Source organism: Oxyura jamaicensis, chromosome 1, assembly GCF_011077185.1.
Source record: "Oxyura jamaicensis isolate SHBP4307 breed ruddy duck chromosome 1, BPBGC_Ojam_1.0, whole genome shotgun sequence".
NCBI classification, from domain to species: domain Eukaryota; kingdom Metazoa; phylum Chordata; class Aves; order Anseriformes; family Anatidae; genus Oxyura; species Oxyura jamaicensis.
In genome coordinates this window covers 106288475-106304076 of record NC_048893.1, presented here as the reverse complement: position 1 = coordinate 106304076, position 15602 = coordinate 106288475, and the positions used below count along the sequence as shown (strand labels likewise).

The 15602-nt window shown below is 37.1% G+C and overlaps 1 protein-coding gene across 1 annotated transcript in view; it reads left to right on the top strand.

Moving 5' to 3' along the window:
• ADAMTS5 (ADAM metallopeptidase with thrombospondin type 1 motif 5) overlaps positions 1-15196 on the top strand; it is a 42444-nt gene extending 27248 nt beyond the window's left edge. The window contains exons 3-8 of the mRNA XM_035315536.1: positions 735-902; positions 6309-6592; positions 8209-8392; positions 8794-8969; positions 9836-10011; positions 13483-15196. Of these exons, the coding sequence (XP_035171427.1) occupies positions 735-902; positions 6309-6592; positions 8209-8392; positions 8794-8969; positions 9836-10011; positions 13483-14053 (1559 nt within the window). The 3' untranslated portion in view covers positions 14054-15196. The remainder of the gene's footprint in view (positions 1-734; positions 903-6308; positions 6593-8208; positions 8393-8793; positions 8970-9835; positions 10012-13482) is intronic.
• Positions 15197-15602: the final 406 nt, after the last annotated feature.

Genomic DNA, 15602 nt, shown 5'->3' with positions numbered 1-15602 from the left:
TCCTCATAAGACTTGTTCTCCAGGCCCTTCACCAGCTTTGTTACCCTTTTCGGGACATGCTCCATCACCTCGATGTCCTTCTTTTAGTGAGGGGCCCAAAACTGAACACAGTATTCAAGTCGTGGTTTCACCAGAGCTGAGTACAGAGGGACAATCACTTATTTAGTCCAGCTGGCCATGTTATTTCTGATACAATGCAGGATGCTGTTGGCCTTCTTGGCCACCTGAGCACACAGCTGGCTCACGTTCATCCAGGTGATCACTCTTCAATGAGGAGTGCAGTATAAAATTAACATACAGTTTGCTTAGTTACTTCATAAATTAAAGCCATTGTGTTCATTTAGAAAAATCCTGTAACACTTTTCTAAATAGTCACAGAAGTTCTTTATAGAGTGAAGCATTAGCCTTTCTTGCTGCAGATGATATGGTAAACATTGAAAACTAAATTCATGGTTAATACAAAAAAAAGTACTGTTCACTGTAGTCTTCCTCAGATCTAAATCAGCACAATTTGATGGCATGTAACCTGCTGACATTGCTATATGTAATGGTATAAACTGTTACACCTTTTTGTTTTTGAGCAGAGATACCAGATTTAAAGTGGCCAGCTTTGGGGGGCTGTTGGAAATTTGAGAACAAATAATGCATTTCATTTTACTTTGACTATGAACTCCAGCTAGTAAACTCTGTTATGGATAATTGTTTCATTTTATTTATTTGTTTCATTTCTACAGGCCACTTGCTTGGTCTTTCCCATGATGACTCCAAATTTTGTGAGGAGAACTTTGGCTCCATGGAAGATAAGCGCCTAATGTCCTCCATTCTGACTAGCATTGATGCTTCCAAACCCTGGTCCAAATGCACTTCAGCAACTATAACAGAGTTTTTTGATGATGGTCATGGTATGTATCTTTTGCTTCACACACGTTGCATCAGTTACATGTCAGTTTTTGCTGCAATCCATTTTTGCAATAAGAACATTTTATGCCAGCTTTTTCATTCCTTGCTTATCTTTAGAACTATCTTGGAAGAGCTTGAAAAACACGGCAAGGGTCTAAAAGGCTTTCAAGGTCTCACCTCCTCTTTGCATGGGTCAAATGCAAGAGAAAAGAGTTGATGGAATGTGTGCTGGCAGTAATTTGTTTTGAAACATGGAGAGTGTTGTTTTTTTTTTCTTTTTTAAACATGAAATTAGACTTTTCTTCCCTAATGCCACATATAGGAGTTCAGAGAGTATTTTAAACAGAGTACACAAGCAAATTCTTTTTCCTCACAGCAATTGAGGTTAGTATGGTCTACATAGCATTAGACTACAGATATGAGCAAAGGGTATGTGTTCTTCTTACCATTTACAGCATTTATTATTACAATATTTATTACCTTTATGTAGAGGAGCCATAAGCAAGTATTAAGACTCTACTATGCTGTATATGAGAAAAGTCTGCTTCTGCCCCAGCAGCTTTGTCATATAAGTAGTATTCGTTAAACATGCCATTTACCCTTTGGAGAATAAGTACAAAACTTTCATTTTTTCCAACAAGTAGTAATAATAAAGTATAGTCTGCACTCTTAAATGAATTTTAAATCTTCATTGTGCTTCCAAAGCAACTGCAGTTTTTAAACCATTCAAATTCCAAAAAGCTGAGATAAAAATGACATAATTGAATCAAGTTGTTATGGTAACTGAAATACTTATGGATAAAAAGTATGGTAAGTCTGCTGAATGTAAAGTTTTTGCTTTTAAATATTGTGTTGGCTAATTTTAGTGCTCTCTGAAATATTTTCTCCTTTTTTCTCCTATCTGGAGAATTACTTCATTTTTTCTCTCCAGTTTTATTAGATCCATTAATCTGTGCTGTCCTATTTTATGGTCCATATTGCTCTGGCATTGACTTAATATTACCAAGTTAGTTTCCACATGTGAAGAGATCTTTCCTTTTTGAGTTTAGTTATATTCATTGCCTTTCTTCTCACCTGGGAGTTTTAAAGTGTTCACTGGGGTAAAAAAGGGACCTTCCTCACCACCCATGTATGACCCTGTACAGAGTGTAAAGATCTATGAATATATCTATCTGTATATATCTATGAGTGTATCTATTCTCTTCTGTTCATGTCCTATCCAAACTGAAATGTTGTATTCATTTTCTCCCTTTTTTGTGATCTGGATTTTTCACCTCCCTATGCATCCAGCCAGCTACTTCCTCCAACAATAACAAAAAGAAAGAGCATTTCTCCCACACACCTCACCTTTGGCTTGTTTGAAAGGCAGAATGCTTGAAATTTGGACTCTTATCCATGATCCATATCCTAGTCTCAACATGGAAGTAAGTGGGGCTGTAACAAACTGTCCTACAGGTCTAAAAATATAATTTTGCCATTTTTTTCAGCACAAGTCGGTAGGAGCTTCAAATCCTTCAGGGCTGCATGATGGTCTCTATGTTCAGCTTGAGTGTTGCCTTCCTGCACAAGAAGTTTAGCAGTCCTCCATTGCTGACACTTTTCACAAAGTCATGTATTCTTTGCTGCACAGAAAGTGCTTAGGATCTGTCAGTTTGTTAACGGATGGGTTAGGGTATATTGCCCTTTCTTATACTCATGAGTAGTTACCACTCAGGCGTGTAGTCTCAAAGATTTATCAATAGAATGAAATAACTCACAGAAAATGTGAGCCTCCAGTCAGATCTGTGAACTAATTTTGTTACTGATACTATTGGTACAATTTCAAAACTATAATTTTTAGGAAATCTGTTTTTTTGATAGATTAGGCCTTCAGAGACATTGTCTATGTAACAGTCTTCCTTTTCTGTTGAAGTTTATCATTTTTAGCTATTTATTTTAAATCAAAGATTTGTCTTGGCAGAACACAAACACAATCTATGAAATAATGATGAAGATCAATGATTTAAAGTGCAGTTTCTTCAAATTATTGTGCTGAGAAGACATGAGTTATTATAGGAATGGAACTGCTTCTGGTTTTATTTTCTTCTTCCAGACTGAATAAATCCATAGCTCTGTAATTCTCATTTGTAACACATACTGAGTATACCAAAAGCAACAGAACCCTAGTAGAGCATGACGCCACCTTTCAGACTGCTTTGGGCTGATAATAAAACAGTGCAAATGTGCCATATTTCCATGTTTCCTTCAGAATGAACATACTTCTGCTTTTGGGGTTCTTTGTTGTTTTTTTGTTTGTTTGTTTGTTTTCCTTATCTGTGGCAGATGTACTTGTGTACTCACAGTGCTTTCCCTTTTTGTTTTAGATAAGGTGCTCTTTTGCAGTCTTCCCATTGAAAGGAGAAAATCCTGTATCTCTCAAGTGCTGCTAGCAGAGAACAAAAAAAAATTACCCATTCAGATGTAATTTTGTGAGTGCTGCAGGCATAATGTAGTCAAAGAAGGCAAAAAATATCAGTTACAACAGAAGGATGAGAAAATGCAGATCTTCATATACCAAGCTTTCTTTTAAGATGCTTGTGACTGGTTTTTGTATAGTCACAGGAAGCTTATGTGGGAAACACTGAGCAAGAGGAGACTTTTCCATTCTTTAGTATGCAACATAAGCACTCCGCACAGTGCTTTTGGTCTGAATGGGCATTTTGTGCCACAGGTGCTTTGTGACAAACCAGGCATGGCAGTATCGGTGTGAGGAAGTAAATACATGAAGTACTTCATCTGCTGCTCCTTATGACTCAACATAATGAAATGTGAACGAAGTCCAGAAACCTGGATCTTTGAGCAGTATTTTATTATAGACAAGTAGTCAATATTGTATCAAAGCTGTAAGTAAGTTATCCATATAAATTTAGATACTCACCCCATACCACTGCAACAGCAAAATCATGATCTTAACTCTTGAATTTTGTAACATCTATTTGTCAAGAACTGAGATTCATATTTTATGTATTTGGAAAGCTGTACTGATAAATGGACTCGTCTTATTAAAAGTGTATATTTGCTCTATAGGCAGATATGCCTAAAGTGGGTATTTAAGTTCCCATCGCATCATGGAGGGGTCTAATCAATGGCATTAGTGGGTTGACTGATGTCATCAGGTGCATTAGTGGCACTGAATTACACCACAGGCTCATTTGCCTGTACTAACTAGTAAAACATCTGACAGCTGACTGTATTGCAGACATCAGCATTACATACAGTTATGGTCAGCTAAATAAATTTCAGTATAAATGTCTTACCCAAGGTCAGCCAGGAGGCCTGGGGATGATCAAGGTGCTGATTCCCTGTCTCCTCAGGCCCACTCTGAGAACTATAATCATAATTATCATCTTATCACCATTTGTTTTACACTCATAAGATGATCCCAGACAGCAGTTTGACATTTAGAAAGAAAATGTTCAATTAGTGTCCAGAATACAGTGACATTTATTTCCATCTGCTTTTAGCCAACCCTTTCCTAAGATAGTAATTGCCTTTATTGTCATGCCAGCCACTAGACCGTAGTATTACTGCTTGCAATTTATTGTGTTTAGTCAGAGTGTTTGGTGTTCTTTGTAACCTGAAAAAAAAAAGGACTACTTATATTTTAATTAATTTATATCCTGGTTATCTACTTCCCGCACAAATTTTATTCTGCCTTCCAGGCTATATTGCACATAACACTGAGGAAAGAGAATGAGTTGGCTTGATTAATACCATAATCAGTCAAGTATGTTGCTCTAGACCAAGGCACCCTAACGTTCTTTGATACTCAGGACAAAAAATGGGAGGAGTAGTACATACATGCTCTGTACATTATAATGTAGTGAATTGCTGTTCTTGCTTTTAAAAAATGTATTTTTGATGACCCCAGGAAAAAAAAAAAAAAATCTGCACCTCCTCACTTTTTAGCATGTCTTTAATATTTTATACTATAAAAGACTTTGAATGCTAGGATGTTTTTAATTGTCTTTATCACATGTTACTCAGCTCATCAGTTAGCATTGGCACACCTTGTCTTTATTTAAGAAGCTAGCATAATCCAGATGAAAGATAAGGAATAAATGTGGATCAGCAAAGGATAAATGGAACAACAAGTTTAACAAGATAGCCTTTTGGTAGTAAGCGATGATGTAGGAAGACTTTTTGGCTGATTGTCCTTAGCCTTAAGAGGGAAAAAAAAAAAAAAAAAAAAAAAGAATAGCTACAGTGTATGTTCTGGAGGGAAAACACAAGGCATTGAGTGATGGAGTATTTGACTTAAATTCACTGCTACAGCTTGAAATTCAGTTCCAGTTAGTTTAAATAGTGAAGTTTTCTAGATAGCCTTTTTTCATTCATGATCCAACTGAAGAATACTGGTGTATGTTGCAAAGTGATGTAAATTGTGGTAAGTTATTTTGGCCAAGGATAAGTGAAGCTTGCCCAGACCACATATCCCTTTCATGGGGTGTAAAAGAGGCTATGCTGAATAAATAGTTCTGCATGTCAACAACTGAGTTTTTTCAATAGTAAAAAAAAAAAAAAAAAAAAAAAAAATCTATTAGTAGCTTGTCTAGAACCTAAATGCAAATTCTCATTTAAAAATCTCTAAAGAGTGTGCCAGACAAATTTTGACTTCTGCAGTATATCTCAACACACATATTCAATTCTGTGTTTTATATTTATGCTATTTTTTCCTTGTCTGTTCTTTTTGGTGTGTGTGTGCATTTTTGTATAAAATTTATAGCCCTCTTCAAACTAATTCCAGAAGCTGCCAACTATCATTCTTTACAAGGGAAGCCCAGTCCAGATTTGCCACCATTAGTTTTGGTATACAACTTCTGTTTTTCCTTTAATCTTTTTGTGTTCAGTTTGTTTGTTTGGTGGTGGTGGTGGTTTTTTTTGTTGGTGGTGGTTGTATTTAAGTGCCTAATGGGCTAGATGTCTATTCTTCGTGATTTTTCTGGCTTCCCTTTCTCAGCATTACTGATGTTTTGGCTCAAAATTCAAATGGGAATTTTGTTTACTTTGCCATGAGTCTTGATCATTCCTTAAGTTGATTCCACATATTGGTAGAGTGGAATGTATTCACAGTCAATTCAAATAAAGGAAAACAGAATGAAAGAGCAAAGGACCTGAATAAAACTCATTTACACTCCTGGACTGGAAATAGCTTGACACCTGGTATACTCCTGGGAGACACAACAGTTGCAATAATATGACCTTGTACAAAACCTGATGACACCTCAGAGAGCCTTTCCACTGACATCAGTGTCCTTTGAATGAGGTTCACTGGCATTATCAGTTCTTGTAACATGAATGACAGACTTGTAGCACTGCAAAGAAAACTAGGTAGTAATGAGTAACAATAGATTGGGTTGCTCTTTTAGGTAACTGTTTGCTGGACCAACCAAAAAAGCAGATCCTGGGCCCCGAGGAGCTTCCAGGGCAAACCTATGATGCCATTCGTCAGTGCAAATTGGCATTTGGATCCGAATACACAGTGTGTCCTGGTATGGATGTGTGCTCTCGCCTGTGGTGTGCAGTTGTTCGTCAAGGTCAGATGGTATGTCTGACTAAGAAGCTGCCTGCTGTGGAAGGGACACCATGTGGAAAAGGGAGGATATGCCTCCAGGGAAAATGTGTTGACAAAACCAAGAAAAAATACTACTCGGTAAGTTACCTGCTGTGACCCTAGGGAATTTTAGAAGGAGTAACCCTCAAAGGCACTGATTTTTGTGGGAGTGAAAGGGACTTGACAAAAGTCAGACTGAAAGTTACCTTATATTTTAGCATGTAATTGGAGTGTTACTGGTAAGGGATGCAGGAAAAATGTTACTGAGTTTCAGGAAGTGTCATTCAGGAGATTTTCTTCCTGAAGTACGGAAGCCTTCAAACATGGAAAACTGAGAGCATCCCTTCAGACTAGAGGACTCACCCATTCAATAAGTCAGGTCTTAGGATATGTAGAAAGATTCTCAAAGAACGATTCATAGCTTCCTGACTTCCTGGTAATGGACTCTGAGGTAAATTAAATCTGTAAATTTAGTTCACAGCCCTCATCCAGAAGTCTCCAGGGACCTAACTTTCGTTAAGAGAAAGACTGATGAAATTCATACAGAATACAATTTCTGAATCAGGTAGTTTGTCCTTATAGTGACAGAGTCCCCACTGTGAACTTAATACCTCTTAAGAGTCCCCAGGCTCAAGAGAGTGGCCAGATTCATGAGATTGCCAAATGCACAGTTCAAATGTTTTGAAACTAACTTGGAAGACAGTAAGTAGCACTGCCCCTTCTGTTATACCTACAGGAGAGAGACAGACTTGCAGAGCTTTTCGAAGACACTTAAAAAATGCAAGAGTCATTCAAATCAAGCTACAGCCTTTGTAACACTCTTTTTTATAGAATGGTATATTTCTTCATGCAATACTGTTAATTGTTGCAATACTGTATTTAGGGAGCCAAAATAGCAGAGTTGCAAACTGTATCTGACAGCTCCACCTCTTGCCAGTACTCTTGAAATGTTAACTACTTGGTTCGGAAGGAACTTTTACTCTACTTTCCCTGCTAACATTTTTGTTTTATGCCTTCATTTACTGCTTTTAAAACACTCTGAAATTCAATATGATGTATTTACAAAGGGAAAAACAGCAACGATCACCTAAACTTAGACTCAGTAGACTACTACTGCAATTTGGACAGATAATTCATTTGGCAAAACTATGGGTGGTTTGTTGTATTGTAGCATGTGTTTGAAGTAGGTCTTTGGAAACAAAACTCATCAACATAAGGGATTCTCTCTTGTCCTTTAGAATCCAGCATTCAGGTATGCTTAAGAATGCTTGCATATGTTGTTTAGAGCAATACCTGTTCATCATAATAATTTGCATTTATTATTTGTAGGTAGCCTTACGAACATGTTCTGGGAGCTGAATCACCTGGAGCTAGTTTATGGGGGCCTGTTGATGGGAATAGCAGAAAATAAGAGCAGCACATGAGAATGTAGTCCATATTTCTGGTGCATGTGCGTCTTCCATGAGTGGGCTGAAGCTGGCTTTGATAGTAAGGCCTAGATTGCGCTTGCATGCACAGTGACAAATTAGGGGACATCAATCTGCAGATAAAAGACAGAAATAAATTTCACTGAGAAAAAGAAGGCTCCAAAGCCCTTTATCCCCAGTTAAAATGACCAAGAAAACACCTTTTCAATTGTGGAAAACATTATCAGTGTCTCTGAGATTTAGCACCTTTATTCACACCTTTACCTCCCACTGTTCTATATGTTTCAGGCATCAAGCCATGGTAACTGGGGATCCTGGGGACCTTGGGGACAGTGCTCCCGTACCTGTGGTGGAGGCGTTCAGTTTGCGTATCGTCACTGCAACAATCCAGCTCCTAGAAACAACGGCCGGTACTGCACTGGCAAGAGGGCCATCTATCGCTCCTGCAATGTCGCACCCTGCCCAGCAAATGGTATGTTACATACGTGCTCCAGCCTCTTTTTACATAGATAGTAAATAATGAACATCTACTGAGAAAGGAATCAACAAAGATCTATTGTACTTCCTCTAAAATGTGCTTACCAAGGCAAGACATTCATCATTCATACAATATAGTAATTCTTCCCCCATCCCCACACTGACCGCAGACAGAAAGGACATTGAAATGAAATTTGTCCTGGAAAATGAACTATAATGCTAGCTTTAGTCCTTCATAGCATGGGAAGATTTCCAAGCTAAAAAAGTTTTTAAAAGGTGAAGTTTTATAACTTCAAAAATTAAGTTAAGAAGAAATTGCAATAATAGGTGTAAGTGCATGATGATTTTTTGCAGCACAGTCTGCAATAGTCACTAATGATTTGAATAATTCTACAGCTAAATCTTTTCGACAAGAGCAGTGTGAAGCAAGGAATGGTTATCAGTCTGATGCAAAGGGTGTCAAAACATTTGTTGAATGGGTCCCCAAGTATGCTGGAGTGCTTCCTGGAGATGTTTGCAAGCTCACCTGCCGAGCCAAAGGAACTGGCTATTATGTGGTATTTTCTCAAAAGGTAATGGCATCTCCAATCATGACTTCATGTTCAAGCTGAGAAGTGTCCTTATCTTAGAAATCTTTCCCTACAACAAGGGAAAATAAGTTAGTTATATGATTCAAAGTTTTAACTGTGTGACTAGATATAATGGTTTGATCCAGCAATTATACAGTAGGACCAGAACTGATCTCTGAAATTAGACAAGTATTTTCACATTTCAGTATGTGTGTTCATAAAAATATGGGCCTGTTAGTCGATTCTGCACTAGTTTCCCCTCAGTATTGGATAAAGGGGTTTCTGCCTGCAGACTCATCTATGAGTGTGGTGGCTTTTGGAGGAGAGAGAGTGCCATGAGTAAAAGAATAAATTTTAACCTGAATTATGTTAAGGGTGTCTAGAGTAACTCATACAAAGCCAATTAATATAAACTATTTAGCCAGTTGTTATAGATGTGACCTGTAGTCAGTTTGTTATCTCAGATGCAATTTGAACTCAAATGTCTCCTACACTTACACTTGTAGTTTTCTGCCTCTAAATGTTATGAGGATATATGCATTAATAAGGTGAAATGAAATGCTCAAGTGAGAGGCTATCTACAAGTACTGATATTGTTATTATTAATAAACTGTAAGCTCATCATTAAAGTCAGGGTCATTTTAGTGTTTTATGCTAGAGTTATCTGTCACTGCTTTCAGCCCCTGCCTAAACTTCATCTGCTTTAGTGCTGTGAATGTTAGAGAAACTCAGTCCGGGCTGCTAGGATAGGAACTCTGTTCTGTATGGGTCACGTAAATAAATAACTTTTTTTGCCAGTCAGATTCACACACCAATTTATTTTTATTTTATTTGTGGTAATTTTAACTAACAGGCATTTGATTACTTAGGTAACTGATGGTACTGAATGTCGACCATACAGTAATTCGGTCTGCGTCCGGGGAAAATGCATCCGAACTGGTTGTGATGGCATCATCGGTTCAAAGCTCCAGTATGATAAATGTGGGGTGTGTGGAGGAGACAATTCCAGCTGCACAAAGGTCATGGGAACCTTTACCAAAAAGAGGTATTGATCTTGAGTATTAGTAAATATTTCAAAAATACTTGCTGTGCAAATAGTATTTCTACTTGTCTGTGCCTTCCTTCCTTTCTTCCTTCCTTCCCTCCTTCCTTCCTTCCTTCCTTCCTTCCTTCCTTCCTTTCTCCGAATTCAATTTACTTGATGTTTACAGATGTTTACAGCTGGCCTCTTAACAATACCCTGAAACTTGCAAATAATCACTTGTAAAAACACTGCACCTAGTTCATTTCTGACATAAAGTATGAGTGATACAGGTGAGCACCCAGTAACAGGAAGTCTGCCTAGACTAAGGCATAGAATCTTATGTTATTCACCAGTCTTGCTGTGGCAGATGGCCTAGAGGGAAGGGAAGAGAGGGATGCATCAGACAATTACTGAGGTCAGAATAATCTGTGTGTATCTGAAACTGCATTTCCCAGGTGATACTGCATTAGGAAGTTATGCTCTGGGAATGTGTTTGATCTCATCTAACTTTGAACAACAGTAAGGATATCCCAGCTGATTAAGTGACAGACTCTTTGTGTAAGTTAGTGGAGAGAAGCAGCAGACAGCATTAGAGCACAGCTGTAAAAGTCATCCTTGGCAGCTGAGAGGGATTATACCCTAAAAATACCTTTTCACACCACTCAGTATACATGGAGCTTAGATGACTAGATGAGACGTCAGATGTGGCATTTTCTACATCCCTTAGTGTTCACTAGGATCATATTGATCTCCAGATGTACTTTTTTAAGTTAAAATATTTATAGCAGTTATCTGTAAGACATTTTTCTGTCAGAATTCAGCTTTTAGCTACAATACATCTTAATATGAACAACAACAAAAAAAATCCCCATGTTTTTTCCTAACCATATTGAGAGCAGCAGCAAGCTTTTTACAGATTACCAATGTCAAATAAGTCTGCCTTCAGTCTGAATTCTTGTTTCCCCCCCCTTCCATTCTTAAAGTTCATAAAAGAATAAGGATTTTTTTACTATCATTTGTATAGATTCCAAGGTTATAGAGGACCGCTGTAGTGACCTACTATTAGAAACTTTTAGCTGAACATTTATACTCAGCATCTTGCAACTGAATTAGTGTACCACCTTTTAAAATTTACAGAAACTGTATTGTTTAGTATCTTCCAAATTCTTACATAGCATATGGAACGCTACTACAAGTTGAAATCTGACTCCTGAAATGACCTTTTATTTCTATACATTATAACGTACTGATTAATAGCAGTCAAAAATATCTTTAAGAGTGATTTTTTTTCTAAAAATAAACTTAACCGATCTTCTTCTCAGTAAACCAATGATTACTCACCTAGGGATGCCAAAACACCTCTTCCAAAAAGAATGGAATTTCCATCCAATTTAGTACTTATATAAACCAGATCTATTCTAATCTGTAAATATTGAAATGTCTGAGATGTCTAAATGAAGAAGGCAGTGCAAGAGATACTTCATGTGTTTTAGCAATGATCCTTGTGGTGCAGACCAGGCTCCAGCAAAGATGCTAAAGAGACTCCATGAATTTTAGTGAAGCCAGATTTGTAGTGTACTTGGAATCAGTGAGATTCTACTGCAATTATTCCTATGAAGGTACCATCTTACTCCAAAAATCATGACTTTAGCTGTAATGAGACCAGTCAGAGAATAAAATATTAATTCAACCTCAGTGCATTTGAAGAGCTGTCCTATATAGAAAGTAATAAATAATCAAATGGTTCTAACTTGATTTTGATTGAATTTGGGTTGTCAAGAAGATATTTTTAACTGGCAATATTGTTTGAGATGATTCATTTATGCAAGTGATTGACTTCAAAAAAAGAAAAAAAAAACTTCATTAAAATAGTGAAATCTTAATTGTCTGTAAACTGTTTTTGTACATTAAAGTGCAGTGGCTCTAGTACAATTATCTTTCTCCACTGAAAAATAGCAGCTCCTTCTTTGCTATCCACTACCAAACTGTAGCAACCTGTATTTTAAATATACAGGGAAATTCTTAAATGTATAAGAGAAAACTAGTATTTTCCATTGTAGACAATTGCCATAACAACATTTGTTTGTACTTTTTCCCCTTAAAGCAATCAAAACACAATCTTCTGGAAAAGTCTTTCGTAATAACTTTTTTTTAAAAGGCTGTAAAGTTAAATAGTCAGAAGTTGGGAAATAGGAGAATTAAAGATGCACATGCTTCTTTCTGCACATGAAATATTGAAGAAAATGTTGCATTCTCTAGCATTTCTTTTAATTTTTGAACAAATTATTTTGTAACTTTAATAACATGTTTTAACAGAGCTCTTTTGGCAACTGTTAAGTAAAAATATTTGTGCAGTGCTGTGGAACAGAGTCACCCAGCCTGTTTTTTACACCATATTCCTTCACATTTATAGAGGTGCTAAATCAAGGGACTTTTAGTAGTTGTCCTGTAACTGCTTGAAATAGCATGGGAATAGCACTAGTGTTTAATCTGTAGTCTCTGCAGTCTTTACTTTTGCAACCAAAAATTTGCAAAGGTAGTAGTCTATTCTTTAAACAATTCCAAGGGACCCCATTCACTTTTATACATTTTAAATATATTTTCTCATTCCCTTTCCTCTAGATGTTTCAGCACCAACCTTTTTCAGATATGAGGTACTTGCAGAACGGTTTTATCACAAAATTAGAAATGAAAATAAATGTTTCCAAAGTCCAGCTGGTAGCTTACAGCTTTGTGCAGCGTTCAGACTTTTCTCTGTTTATCCATACAGTTAAAACAAATAATATACTTGAGATAGTAAAAGTTTTCACATACTTGCAGCTTTTGAATGCTTGTCACTTCTGGTAGAAAAGTTAAATATCTTCTTCTAAGTCTGCATTAAAACATTTCATAAGTAGAAACTAAGATAACTTTGTGGTACAAATTAAACATTTGAGTGTACCTTGTGTTAGACACTTAACAATTAATCTTCAGCTTTATGAATTTTAAAGTAAACAGTTTTTTTCTCAGTGATCAAGATTATTTTTAAATGTTCCCAAGGTACCTTTATCCAGCTGTTACTCTGCTCATGCTTCCCTTAATCATCATTATAGCAAAGACAGCAAGAAACAGCTGTAACCAATGCATATCTCATTATCTTTCCTTGGCAGGCAAAACGTGCATCGTATTTCATATCTCCCACCCTTTGCTGAAATATATAAGCTATCTGTTATTCTTCATTCCTTTTGTATCTGAGTCATGTAAAATCATTACTAATGCTAAAGATTAAGCAATATGAAGTAAGTGCAGTAGAAATTTCTTCAAGAAGATAAAGAACAGTACACAAGACAAATAATGAAACCTGGTTAAACTAATATTAGATGTGCCACTAGCCAGATGGATTCAAGTAAAGATGCATCGTACCAGTGACTTCATTAGACTTAAGGTTTATTTCACACTAGCTACTGAACACTTTGTTTTTTTCTTTATTCTTTTTTTCCCTCCCTCATTCAGTAAGGGCTACACAGATATAGTGAAAATCCCAGAAGGGGCAACTCACATCAAAGTTCGGCAATTCAAGACTAAGGACCAGAGCAGGTTTACTGCCTACCTGGCCCTGAAAAAGAAAAACGGTGAGTACCTTGTCAATGGAAAATATATGATCTCCACTTCAGAAACAATCATTGACATCAATGGGACTGTCATGAACTATAGTGGCTGGAGTCACAAAGATGATTTCTTGCATGCGATGGGACACTCTGCGACAAAAGAGGTTCTTATTGTGCAGATACTTGCGACTGACCCAACTCAACCCGTTGATGTCCGTTATAGTTTCTTCGTGCCAAAGAAGCAAGGGCAAATGACTAACTCTGTCACCAGCAGTGGCAGCAACAGCAAAGTAACTCCACAGCTCATGCAACCCCGGTGGGTTACGGGGCCGTGGCTTTCTTGTTCTCGAACATGTGACACAGGATGGCACACCAGGACTGTCCAGTGCAAAGACGGGCATGGAAAACTAGCTAAAGGATGTCTTCTCTCTCAGAGACCGTCAGCATTTAAACAGTGCTTGTTGAAAAAGTGTTAACCTGTGGTTGTGATCTTCTTTAAAAGAGGTTTGATGAAGCCATTGTTGACATACTGGTATTAGGTCTGCCCAGACAGAGAGAAGCAAAGGCTTCGATGTACTTACATATAGTCTCAAATTATGGGCAGAATCTGCCTATTTGGACCAAATGAAGATGTGCACTGCTTTAAAAAATAGTAGGGTGGTCTTAATATGTCAAAAAACCTAAGCATCAAAGTTGTTATAAGCCCTCTGTGTCTGCAAAAATATAAATTAAAATAATAAAAAAGAAGAAAAACTAGTGAATGGAGGATCCTGGGATATTTGAAGGTTACAGAATCATCTCCCCCTTTTTCACCTACCTCTAATACAGTATGTCCTTAGAAAATGTCACATGTACCCATGATACCACAGTAGCTTATTTTATACTGTTTTGTAAATATATTTGATTTGGTATGTCACTTTATATCACTTGGTTCTATTAAAAAGAAATCAAAAGACAAAGTATATAAGCAAAGTGATTGACCAAAGTATATCTGCAGCCCTGTGGATTTGGTCCAGTCTTCAGAAATGGCTGCAGATGTTTTACTGGAAAATGAAGAGCTTGCTGCTGGTTTTAAAAAGTAATACCTTTTGGTTTTGACAAAAGGAAATGCATTTTTGTTCCAGGAATTTCCTGACAGCAGATCATAATTCTGACAAACACTGTGTTTCCACCAATAAATTCTCAAAAGGAGCATTGCAGCAGTTCACAGACCAGGGATCCCCACAACTACATTGCTCAAATACCAGCACCATCAGCAGCTCCTTACTATGTTTATGTCAGACACACATAGCAGGAGGATTTGGCTGCTAGAAAGAATGTGTGTACCTTCGACTTCGTAAACCTTCCATTAGCTCCAGCTGTGTCACAGCACGGGGTCCTTCTTGTCGATGAACAATAGCTGCTAGTTCCTTCTATCCATAAAACAAAGGCATACTGTATTTTGTAGAACTAGTTAGAGAACCAAAAATTACAGGTAAAATAAACAAGTGTCTTCTAACTCAGATATTCTGAGGCTGTATACAACTGCTTTCTCTGTTATTTTCTCTATGGCTTCCACCTGGAATCTAACAATGTGTAATGTACCTACATCTTTTGAAGAGGCTATAAAGGTCAAAAAACACAGCAAGCAGTTAATATTTTATCACTGTTTTGTCCATCATGTCTAACTCTGGTATTCATCTTACCAGCAGAAGTTTGTAACTATTTGTCTTCTTGTTTGTTGATTTTTTGTTTGTTTTTATTTTTTTAAGCAGTAGAAGTTATTCATATTTTGTATATCTACCACATCTGGGAGGAAGAGGGGTCATTAGAAAGTCAAACCACATCAGGATGTGGAGGACTTACCCAATATCAATAAGACTGTTTCCACAGTACAGGCAGTAGCTAGTAATAATTTTCTTTGGCAGCAGCTTCTGAATCCTATTATTGTCTGGTGGAAGTTGTGTGACCGAGGAGGGGTATTTCAACATATTCAGGTAACAGGTGGAGGCTTGACACCAACCCTATTAGAACTGCTTCCTTTTG